This window comes from Cyprinodon tularosa, unplaced genomic scaffold, assembly GCF_016077235.1.
Source record: "Cyprinodon tularosa strain WSP-4 unplaced genomic scaffold, ASM1607723v1 ctg28, whole genome shotgun sequence".
NCBI classification, from domain to species: domain Eukaryota; kingdom Metazoa; phylum Chordata; class Actinopteri; order Cyprinodontiformes; family Cyprinodontidae; genus Cyprinodon; species Cyprinodon tularosa.
The window spans coordinates 858,323-870,845 of record NW_024038985.1 but is presented as its reverse complement, the minus strand read 5'-3'; the positions used below and the strand labels follow the sequence as shown (position 1 = coordinate 870,845).

Genomic DNA, 12,523 nt, shown 5'->3' with positions numbered 1-12,523 from the left:
TGCGAGTTCATCAAAAATAGCTGATATATAATATCTTTGACTGCTAAATGAAACCAAAGAATGTTATCATCTTGCCTGGAGTTTTCAACAGTAAAATAGGCAGTCAAAAATTAACAGATGCAAATTAATTTTCTGTTGAAAAATCAACAGAAAATGAAAAGAAAAAGCAATTAGAAGTGATGCATGCAAAAAAAAAAAAAAAAGAAGGAAAAATAGCATTCGGACTGATCTGTTGAATAAAAACCACTCAGGGGAATGTTCATCACAATGATAGGAGTGCTTATAGTGTTCATGTTTTTTATTTCTTAACATGAACCAAGTGGCTTTCTAAATATTTCAGAAGTTGGGAGGTTATGTCACAAAAAAACTTTTGAGACTTTGCAAAAAAAAAAAAAAAAAGAAACGTAGATAGATCCAATGTGCCACTCCACTAGGTTATTTTACCCTGGAACCCATGGGTGGGCAATTTTCCAGTTCCTAGGGGGCGGTATCCTGCAACTTTAAGATCCATCCTTTGTCCAACATGCCTGAATCAAACAGCTGAGTTACCTCCATCGTATTCACTCAGCTGACTCAACCAAAGGCACATCTAAAAGTTGCATCATAAAGCTGAAAATTCAGATAGGTTTTCTTTAGGCTCCCAGGAACAGGGTTCCTGATTTGGGGCAGGTGGACACTTCTTCTCAGGTGGATGTTCCATCTTAAAAGAGGGGTTAAAATAAATTCAAAAAATAAAATTTAATGACAAATGAGCCATTATATAGCTATATCTGTAGTTATGCTGCTATAGGCTTAGACTGCTGGAGGACATAGGGACCCCTATTTCATCACATGCTTCATTCTATCTCTATTCTCCCACTCTGCAGAATCTGTTAGTTCAATCTCTAACGTTCTGCTCTCTCTGCTTTTTCTCATAGTAGCTTCATCTGGTCTGTTCCTGTTTGGCTGTGACTCCATCCTGGAGAGAAATATCAGCTGTGCTGCTGCCATCAACACCTTTGTTTCTTCGTTGTTTTTTTCTAACCTTTATTTTACCAGGAAGTCCCTTGGGATGAAATCTTTTTCGAGGGAGTTTATAGATGTTGGAGATCAGTCTGTTTTCCAGTGTAGTCCTGTTTCTCTGACTGTGACTAACTGGATGTGCTCTCTTCATCCTCTGGCATGGGAGCTGGCTCAGAGCTCGTCTGCCTGGCTGTGTGTTTCCTGGACGGGGCCGCCTTTTACAGCTGCCTTTTGTATCTATGCTTCTTTTTCTATGTCTGCTTCTGTCTCCTTGAACCCCAGTGGGCCTCAGCAGATGGCCGCTCACACTGAGCCTGGTTCTGCTGGAGGTTTCATCCTGTTAAAAGGGAGTTTTTCCTCTCCACTGTCGCTACAAGCATGCTTAGTGTGAGGGATTGCTGAAGAGTCAATGAGTCGATGCAATCAACTGGTCTTCCTTAGATAGAAAAATGAATCAAATTGACTGGATGATCTGGTGAACTGTAACGTGCCTTGAGATGACATGTGATGTGAATTGGCGCTATAGAAATAAATAAACTGAATTAAACTAGATTATCGTTACTGTAGGTAACTAAGCTAAACAAATGGAGGTGATTAAAATAAGTTACACAGTGCAAGAAACCCTGTTTAGCTCCTTAAACAAATGAAAAATATATGCAAACTTCAAAGAGAACTCTTTCAAATAAAAATAACGACGTAGATAATAAACACTTCTCTGGTACGTGGTTAGCTTGTGAGTTGTTACAGAAATGTCAAAAACCGATGTGAACCATGATTACAATGAAATCTAAAACCTGTCGGGTCGAAGCAAAACATTATATCTGAGGGCGACAATGGAGGCATCAAACGGAAAAGCAAGGAAATCACTCAGTCAATGGAGGGCGTTGCACATTAAGGCAGCTGAACGTCTCTGCTCCACAGAAATACTCAATCAGTGGGACGTCCCAATCCAATACTGATCACAGCAGAAATCAGTTCACAATAAATGGTTCAGGCCATTTTGTTGCTAGCTACGCTTCTTTGTTTATGTAATATCACATGACCCTGCCTTTTCTAATATTCCACATTATGGAATAACTAAACGTACGTGTGATGTGGTAAATACCTGTATTACACAATATCTGTATATCAGAAATGAAAACGTAGTATTGGGACATCCTTAGTGGTGAGGTTCCTCAAATCAGAAAGTATTAAATGCTACTCATGAGTTTCAGGGATTTGGCAGATTTCTATTTCTGTGCATTTTTTCTTTAAAATCTGAAGGTCCAACGTATTAAAGCTCCTTGATCTCTATGGACACTTGGTCTTAACTCGTTTACTAGGTTACTTTCACTTTCAGAAGACAAAAGACTAAATGTTTTAATGATCCATTGATCTTTTTAGCAGCTTTGTGCGCTTCAAGGAAATCTTGGAGTGTTTCTAAACCATCGTTTAAAATGTGTCAAATCAGGTCATAAACAGGACACTTCATTCTCAACTTCTTTAAACAGGAATCTTCTTCTTGCTCTTTTATCATGCAGTCTGTCCCGATAAACAAAACATTCAAAAATTAAGGAGACGACGTGCCATGGGGTACAAAATGCAAAAAAAACAAAACAAAAGAACAACCAAAATCATTCAATGGAGAGCTAACATAGCTTATATTCAGTCAAAGGCTAAACAAAGGAGATCTGGCAGAGTGATCTGAAAGGCTGCCACTCAGCAGACATAAAACTTCGTCTCTTCCTGCCTTTAAGTGGGGAAAAGCCCTCTGACATGGCCTGGTTCCCCGGTTTGGACCTACAGGGATCAGAGGGTTACTTCTACACTCTGAAGCTTTCTCCTTTGCCGTCGATGTGGCGCAGACGCAGGTAGACGTCGGTGCCGATGCCCTGCATGGACTGAACGGAGAGAGAGCCGCCCAGGTACTCTGCGTAGGCCCTGGATGTGGGCAAACCGAACCCAAACCTGTTGAACACACAGATGCAATCAGACCGAACGGTAAATAATACTACAGGGATGGCCGATTAATCAGCTTGAAACTTTAGTCCAATTTTCTATTTATGGAGATTCGATTTTTTAGAACATTTGTTCCTAGATTAGAATCTCATTAACAAGCTCCCTGTGTAATCCCACTCCCTGCAAACACTTAAGGGCAGATTATAGTTCTGCAACCGCAAACATCAAATGTAGCTTGGGTCTGGTCGCGAACCAGTTTTGCTCGTATGCTTCTGCTCCGTAGGTCTGGAATTTCTAGGGACGCACAGCAGTTTCCCGCCAAAGCGCAAGGAGGAGCCTATTCGAGAAGTAGCGAGAACTTTGGCGGATGGTCACGAGAACTTCTGCAGGGCCGCCGGCAGTGTTTATTAGGGGTGGAATTGTTCACAAAATCCACAGTTCAGTTCACAGTTTCGTGGTCACGGTTTTCGGTTTGGTTCGGTATATGTTGATTGTTACATCGAAATCCCATAAAAATTAATGAAATTCATGAAAAAAAATCCCCAAAAAATGAATGAATTGTAATTATTTTAAATGATCCGCAGAAACCCTGGATCATTTCCGTATGTTTTGCTGCTTTGAATTTAATCATCTGGCGCATGCTCTCTATCATCTCCAAGGAACTCAGAGCGGAGCGACGGGAGCCACAGCGGAGGCTGTAGGCTTTGCTTTGTCCAGGTGGTCTGGAGCGCAGCGGAGCGCTGACGGAGTATGTGGGATTTCGGGGTTAGCCTGACATGTTGGTCGTGTTGCTGTTAGCATAAACAAAATGTGTTGCACAATGCTTGCACACTGTTGCACTTTTATCCACAACTTTCTTTCCGCTGTCATCGTAGGTCACTCTAAATGCAAAGTGGTCCCATACAGCAGACCTATAAAGTGCTGCTGGCGCGTCTCCCAACTCTTTCCCACTCGCCATACCCACACAATTCTCCACAACAACTGATTTTTTTCTGCTACACCCAGCTACGCTGCTTCGCTTCTTCTTCTTCTTGTTTACTACTGGTGGTTGGCTTTGGTCGCAGTACCGCCACCTTCTGCTCTGGAGTGGAAACGCTTCGCCTATGAGAAGAAGGAGCAGCGCATGAACCGAACGAAACACACGCGAACCGAACCGAGACAGTCGAACCGAACGGTTCGGACGGTTTTCAGAAACCGTTCCATCCCTAGTGTTTATCTATGGAAGTAAATCTGTGTCGCTGGGATTTGAATAAAAAATGCAACTGGAATTTAAATGTTGTATGTTTGTACTTACTGTTTCAGTGTTAAAATATATTCAGAACACATTTTTGACCTAAAAAGAAGTTAATTGTCATTATTTCTACACAGTTTAAATTTCATTTATTTTCTCTTCAAGCTAAAAACTCACATTACTATTTCAAAGTGATTACATTTTCAATATTTATTTTTTAGTTTAATTTTTGAATGTTAAAAAAAATCTGCATATAAAAAAATTCAACCTTTCAAAATTCAAACTCAATATTTTCAGCCTCCTGAGATTCAACTGGCTCTATTTCACCGTCTTAAATTCGGCGTCTAAATTCAGTGTAAAAAGGGAAGGGTTACTTCAGGTCACAGACATTAGCAATGGATTGTGGCGTCCAACACCCAGCCAATCCTGTTACGTTTTCTTAGTCACGTGACGTGACGCTTGTGGCGCTCATACGGAAGAAAAACCAGCATCACGGAGCCGGTCATGCACGCTAACGCTAACTCAACGGTGAGTTTATTACTTTCATTTTTCTGTAGTTGAGTTAGCGTTAGCTTGCATGACCGGCTCCGTCATGCTGCTTTTCCTTCCGTATGAGCGCAACAAAAAAAATGCCACAAGCGTCACGTGGCCTTTAGGCTACATTCACACTGCAGGCATTAATGCTCAATTCCAATTTTTTGTGAAATTCATTTTTTTTTTTGCGTTGTTGTTCACATGTCCAAATATATGCGACTTGAATGTGATCTCCTGTGTGAACTGCATTCATAAAACACAAGTGTCCCGCATGCGCAGCAGAGGGCGTAACGATGTCACAGGCCAGCGTGCTCTGTGTTTACGGAAGTAAGCACGGATGTTAGCGCTGGAGCTCATCTAGCGATCTTTCCCGACCTTAAAAACACAATCTTTTCAATATAAATACTGCTCTCCGCATCATAGTCCGCCATGGTTGTTGTTTAACTTGCCGCTTCTGTGTAGCAAGATGCAGAATAGTGACCTTTGTCGGTATTAATGTCGTACAGGTCGGATAAATACGACCTGGCCGTTCAGACACAGGTCGCATTTAAAAAGATCAGATTCGCATCGGATTCAGGACCACATAGCCAAGTGGCCTGGGTCGCTTTGGAACAAATCGGATCTGTGTTGTTCAGACTGCCATGAAAAGATCAGATCCAGGTCGCATGTGAGCAAAAAACAAAACTGTTGCAAAGTTGCTGTGTTTGAACGTAGCCTCTGTGACTAACGTTTTCATCGTTTGTTGTGAAAGCATGTTCTTTTTTCCAAATAAAGGCAAGTTTTTTAAAATAATGCGATACATTTTTGATTTTCTAATTGCAAATTTAAAGGTACAGCGTGTAAAAATTACAGGTATAAGCTGAAATAAATGTTTTATAAAAATAATGTAATGCATAAAAAATATTATCTATAAGTCAGCAATTTATTATCACCAATGAGGAGGGATGGGAATTGAAAACCAGTTCCTGCTCAGAACCGGTTCCGCATGTTCCAATTCCATGGCACCGTTTGGCAGCTCGCTTAACGGTTCTCTTAACGGCATCAGAGCCTAGCGCTGGGAAGCACGAATTGCGTCACGTTTTCTATGTAAGTTACGTCAAGTTACACACACGGCATTCAGTAAGCAAGTACGACGGGACCAGACATAAGTCTAGAAAAGCAAAAAAAAAAAAAAGCAGGTTGTCTGGTATCACTGCAAACATCCCTTATCCTGTTGTCTCATTCTTACCCATGCATGGGGCTGGACTGGTTCCCACTGTTGGTGATGGTGTTGAACAGGTTGCTCATGCGGGGGTCCTGAACGCTCTCCTCTGCAGTGCTGAAGTGGTAGTCCATCACCTTGTCTATTATTTTGTGAGGGATGCCGCCTCCACGATCAGAAATCCTAAATACAGAAAAAAAAATCAATCATTGTCAGAGCTTACTAAAGTGAATACCGTATTTTCACGACTATAAGGCGCACTTAAACGTCTTTTTTTCCCCCTCAAAATGTGCGGTGCGCCCTTTGGTGCGGTGCGCCCTATGGTGCGGTGCGCCCTATGTGTGTTGTAACTGCGACTTTTGAGACCACCTCATTGAGGAGATGATGAAAGAGTGGCTGAATGTAAGGAGACCAGGTGTTTTTTTTTTCCACTCATCACCATCGCTGTTAATATGTAACTCCATGCGTGCCCATCTCACAGCTGATGTGAAAAACATGGGGAAACAAATTAACGCTGTGCTCGCTGTTCAACCGCTCGACATCGGTGTGAACCGGACGCAGCAGGTGCAGCAGAAGCAGCGAGTTTACATGCAAAGTCAATGGTTGACGTGCGTATAGGTGCAGCAAAAGGTCCCGCAGCGCGTTTTGAGCAGCAGGAGCGTTTAAGCATCTGACGCACCGCCAACGCTGCTGCTGCTCGAGATGGAAAAATTTAAGTTTTGCTGCTGGACGCGCCACATCAACCAATCAGAGAAGCTGATCTGGGAGCTGACAGCGAGACAGACACAGCGCTCTGATGACATATGATATTAACGCAAATGAAACGGGCTGGGTGGATGAGGAGATGATGAAAGCGTAGCTGAGGGAGGTGTAGCCTATGTGAGGAGACCAGGTGTTTTTTTCCACGCATCACCATCGCTGTTAATCTGTGACTCCATGCGTGCCCATCTCACAGCTGATGAGAAAAACATGGTGAATCAAATGGATACTGTGCTCGCCGTTATCCCGGGGGTCTGACAAAGGAACTTCAACCGCTCGACATCGGTGTGAAGCGGCTGTTCAAAGTAAGGCTGCGAGCGGCGTGGGAGCGATGGATGACAGACGGAGACCACAGTTTCAGGATAAGTGGAAGGCAGCGCCGGGCAAGTTACGCCACCGTTTGCGGATGGATTGTAGATGCTTGGACTAGTGTCTGCTGGCTCTGTTGTTCAAGCTTTTGCAAAAGCCGGCATTATTTCTGAGGAGCCGCGCTGCACGGAAAGTGACTGACAGCGAAGAAGGGGAAACTGGCATGTCTGATTTAGCGCAGCTGTTTAATTCAGAAACAGAGGATGATGACTATGATGGGTTTGATTAATACTTTGTAATAAATACATGAATAAAGCACAATCATACTCAGTTTTGCTCCCGCTCTATTTTTCTACCTGAAAACTTAATTCAACAGCAGCCTCTGGGCGCGTCTCCTCCTCTTCACCGCGGCGGCTGGCAGGTGTTTTTTCATCTAAATAATCTAAATCTTGCAGCTATATTTGCTGTGATCAGTGGGAATAAAGTAGTTTTAATATGTTTTTAAGTGAGAAAGTCCACCTGAAAACTTAATAATTGCAGTCAGTTCATCCAGATTATCTATTTCTGTCGGAGGCGCTCAGACCCCCACATACCAGCGGTGCACCGACAGGAGAAATCCTTTCATCAGCAGCCTCTAGGCTGGGCAGCCTCCGGGTTCACGCGGTGGCTGGCAGGTGTTTTTCATCTAAATAATTTAAACTGCAGGCACCAGGATACCGGTAATAAAAGCGAACATATTCCGTCGGCAGGTTTCAGGATTTTAAGTTAATTTAGGAGCGATCACAGCGCTCTGTGTCATCTGCGATGTGTCTGTCTCACGGCCAGCTCCCAGGTTTGATTAATACTTTGTAATAAATACATGAATAAAGCACAGTCATACTCAGTTTTGCCCCCGCTGTATTTTTAAATACGCAGTAGAGGTATTTAAAGGTAGTAGAGGACATGTACCTGTATATAAAAAACGCGCCCTATAGTCCGGTGCGCCTTATGTGTGTGTTAAATGCAGAAATGGGACACATAACTGAGAGTGCGCCTTTTAGTACGGTGCGCCTTATGGTCGTGAAAATACGGTACAACCAAAATAAATTTTTTAAATGATTTATTTTCTTTTATGTTGGCCTTGCCATACACTGTGCGATATTTTCAATCGTTGCACGAAGCTACAGCTCAAACTGTACGATGAATTCGCAGGGTTTAAAAGTTCACTTTTAAAGTGATTGTGCGACGATCTGTTGGTTTGCATCCGAAGCAAAAAATAACAGCACCACGTTCAGTCTTTCAGGAACACTCACGGGTGAACTGTGTGTCTGGCTTTAGATGTTAACGGCAAACAAGCTCGCCAAACCGACACACAGACACCCACAATCCTAGCTAGTTGGTGATTGTCCACTTTTGCGTTGTGGCGTGGAATAACCAGGCTTCAAAATTGGGCATAAATCAAAAATATCTGCGTCATATAAGCGCGACAAACTAACTGTGACACACTGCTGCAGGAGGATACACAGCCCTTTATTCAAAGAATGCAGCAGAGAGGCTTGTGGCCACTGGGGGAGCTGTAGAGATCAACAGCTCTGCTAACAGTAAAACTATTAGTCATGGGCTCCACAAATGTGGTCTTTCTGGTAGGCAGAGATTCTATAGGAGTCCCACATGCTATGATGAAATCATGGCAAAGATATGACAGAAGGCGCTCTGCTTAGAAGAACAAACCGTCCCGTTAGGTGAGGATTTATGTCATCAGGGACATTCAAAAGATGGATAGTGCTGAGTATAAGACAAAGTGAGATGCATACCAAACATTTCTAAATTACTTTTTTTTTTTGTATGACATTAGAATCATGAAACACGTTTTGCTGATACCTGAGTGAAGTTGCCCTCCCCCACCTTCTTCAAATCAGACACAATTAGTGTCAAACGTTTGTGCTACGTTTGTGCAGCAAAAATTTTCATTTGTGCCGCTATCGTTTTAAAGATATAAAGAAATATTTCTAAAGGTCAAAAGGTCAACCAGCCCCCCCACCTTCTTCAAATCAGACATAATTAGTGTCAAACGTTTGTGCTGGTTTGTGCCGCTAGCATTTTAAAGATATAAAGAGATGTTTCTAGAGGTCATCAAAGGTCAACGGCACAAACGAACATTTTTGCTGCACAAACGTTTGACACTAATTTTGTCTGATTTGAAGAAGGTGGGGGGGGCCAACTTCACTCAGGTTTTGCAGATTTGTAACTGGAAATCCTAACGAAACCCATTGAGGTAGATTGATATGTGATCAGTGACTCATTCTAAAGCTGTAGGATTTTTTTGCCCTTTTCTGGCTGATTTTCCAATCATGTGAGAATTTTTCAATCTGGACGACCTTAAGCCTGATTTTGTTTAGTATACAGGGAGTAACGACGAGCGATCAGCCTATCACGACCGCCTCCCGATCAGGAATCGTGAGGTCGGGAAAAAATCAAACGTCAGGTGGTCGTGGGCAAATCACTCAGAGGGCAAACCAGGCTTCTTCTTCTTCTCAGATGAATGCACAGAAGCTACAGACCGTACTAGCCAGGTTTGCTCAGCCGTGTTTTTGTCCAAATACGTTGTCGCCTTTTCTTTTTAGGGCTTTCAGCACAAAATTCCCCAAATAGCCAAGGCAGCGCATTTCACTCAAGTGAGCTTCATATTCCTCTTCTGCTCGTTAAGCCTCCGGATAGACGACTCCGATTAGCGTCATCTCACTGCGGAGCTGATTCCGACGTTGTTTTTAGACGTACAGTGTGAGCAGGTAGATCGCATCAGAGCGTCGGGTCGCACAGCGTGAGAACAAACATCATGAGCTGTGAACTTTTGTTGTGAGCTGTAGCTGCGTGCGACGATTGAAAAAAAAAAAATCATCCAGCGTAAGCCCGGCTTAAGATCATTAAAAACTAAGAACTTAATATGAACTTTTTTAAATTTAAAATGACGCTCACCTTATGACAAAGTCAATGTCGTTGTTGGCGATGGTAACAACCACATCAGGCACGTTGTACGGGGTGTCTAGGTGGCTCTCCATGGTGGCCCTAGAAAAGGAGGACGCATAAAAACGTTTACAACATGAAATTACTTTAAAACCATCATATTTTGTCATGTTTACTAAAAGAAGTGGAAACCAGCATAAAATGCAAAGATGTTAAAGAGGACTGCTAGTCCTTTTTTTCTTATTATTCATTATTTTCTCAATACTGTCATTCTTTATTGCGCTCTTCTTTTATTGATATCCCATGTTTCATGCTGATCCGCTTGACACAATGTCTCAAGAATTGTTTGTTGTCCCCTCTGACTTTGCCTCGTGCTTTAATATGCTCTACAGTTTGTTGAGTTTTGTTTTTGCTGTACTTGTTTACTTTTTTTGTCTTTTGTCTTGTCTGTTTAACTATGAAAAAGCATAAATTAAAAAAAAGATACTTATGAACATAGCCCAGTTTAACAAAATACTCAAAGATGTGTCAAAAAACTTAAGATGTGTAATATATGCTCCCAAGGAGTAACATTAAACATTCCCTAATATTACTATGCATGGCTGAGAGATCGGTTCTACGATAGATGGAGCTAATCTTCCCTGCTTTACCTCATTGCATTCTTCAAAAGCTCTGGCAGGATGTAGTCCAGAGGCAGGGGGATGAAGGGGAACCGGGCCGCGACGTGCCCGTTGATCCGGACCCTGGGAGAGTTGCCATACTGGTGTTCACACAAACGCCTGTTGGACACGAGAGAAAACGAACGACACATTGAAGTCCCACCAAACATGTACAGGGTTCCTACAGCATAAGGCAAGTTCAAATCAAGACTTTTTAAAGACATACTATGCGACATTTTTCAGTTAATTAATATGTTCCATAACGTTTTGGATGATTAAATTAGTCATTTCAGGTCAAAGAAAGGTTTTCTCGGCCGCCCTGGTGGTCTGTAGGGGAAATACCGTACCGTACCGTAGCCCTCGGCCCGCACCCACAGGCTCAGAAGTCTCGTGCATCGCGAGAGTCGGTCTTGCTTTACGGCGAGAACTGCTACACGCCCCCAGTGAAAGGCATGCTCGTTGCTAGCGCAGTGGCGATATTTGTGCAGTTATCATGGCGGAACCAGCAAGAAAACAGTGAAAGCCCATGTCGGAGCAGGCAAGAAAGAGGAAAAGGGCTCTCTACCGCAGTAGACATGGTGATCTGTTGCGTTCGTCTGTCTGCTAAGCTCAAAACAACCACGCCTGGCTTGACGGAGAAACCAGGAGAACAGCTGAGCATATTTACGACAGTGCACTTTTACTTTCGCCCTCTGGGGGGAGCCTCGCTGGAAAATCAACACCGGTTGCATAGTATACCTTTAAGACTTTTTAATGCCACTTGAAATAAAAATTTAAGACCAAATTCACAAGAAAAACCAGCTAGCTACAACTTAACCCAAAGGTTTATTTTAACATAAACCACTGCACTAATGTTTTAAATTTTGAAAAGCTTCCCATACAGGAAGAAAGCTAAAAACACACAAATGACAGATATATTTGAACAATTATTTAACTGAATTCACAAACTTTGTTTTAGCAGAGAACAAAACAAATCAGTTTTTTTAATCACTGTCTTTTTATTGAGTAATCCTTTTATACATACAGTTTGTAAATACAAAAAAATATATAATTATCCAACAAGATATAGAAACAAATACAGCAAAAACAATCCCTACAAAAAAAAAAAAAAAATCCCATTCAGCCCACCCAGGTCACTACCAAGAGGTCAGCGCACTCCTGTACTTTCTTATCCCTTACTGAAACAGAACACATTTTATTGAATTTTTTATTTATTTTATTTTTTATAAATAATCCGGAGCATTATTGTGCGTTTTGGAATGAGTCAAGAAAGGCCCCCCATATCTCCTCAAATTTACCAGTTGAATGTTGGATAGAACATTTTATTCTTTCCAGTTTCAGACATGACATGAGGTCACATAACCACTGTTTGTCAGTTGGAGGAGCCGTACCCTTCCACCTGGTTAGAACTGTGCGCCTCGCTAACAGTGAGCAGAATGCCAGCGCCTGCCGCCTAGAGGCCGGTAAAGGTGACCCCTCACCACTAAAACCAAACAGAGCCAGAAGAGGGCCAGGTGTCATCACCATTCCCGCCAACCCGGACATTGTATGAAAAACATCTGTCCAGAAATGACCAAGAGCGGGGCAGGACCAGTACGGACCAGTGTGGCTACAGCAGTTTTGCATTTATCGCAGTAAGGGGTGACTCCTGGATAGATACGCGATATGCTTTGAACTGAATGAGGCAATGGTGCGCACATAGAGATGAGGTATTCACCAGTTTTAGTATAGAGTCCCATGTCTGATCTGCTATGGTCATATTCAAGTCCTCTTCCCATGAGGCTTTAAGTTTAAGTGTGGAGGTCTCTTTCATTGTGAACATTTTGTTATAAAGCCATGAAACCAGCCCTTTAGAAGTTGAGTTCAGTGATAGGATGGTTTCCAACAGTGTATGTTCTGGCAGAGAGATTGAGCCTGAGAAGTGAGACTGAATAAAGTTTCTGGTTT

At 42.4% G+C, this 12,523-nt stretch overlaps 1 protein-coding gene across 1 annotated transcript in view; it reads right to left on the bottom strand.

The window, feature by feature from the left end:
• Positions 1-2,468: 2,468 nt before the first annotated feature.
• The window catches only part of bckdk (branched chain ketoacid dehydrogenase kinase), a 37,263-nt gene continuing 27,208 nt past the window's right edge, over positions 2,469-12,523 (bottom strand). The window contains exons 8-11 of the mRNA XM_038290369.1: positions 10,568-10,696; positions 9,930-10,019; positions 5,934-6,089; positions 2,469-2,949 (exon numbers count right to left, since the gene is read on the bottom strand). Coding sequence (XP_038146297.1) covers positions 2,805-2,949; positions 5,934-6,089; positions 9,930-10,019; positions 10,568-10,696 — 520 coding nt within the window. The 3' untranslated portion in view covers positions 2,469-2,804. The remainder of the gene's footprint in view (positions 2,950-5,933; positions 6,090-9,929; positions 10,020-10,567; positions 10,697-12,523) is intronic.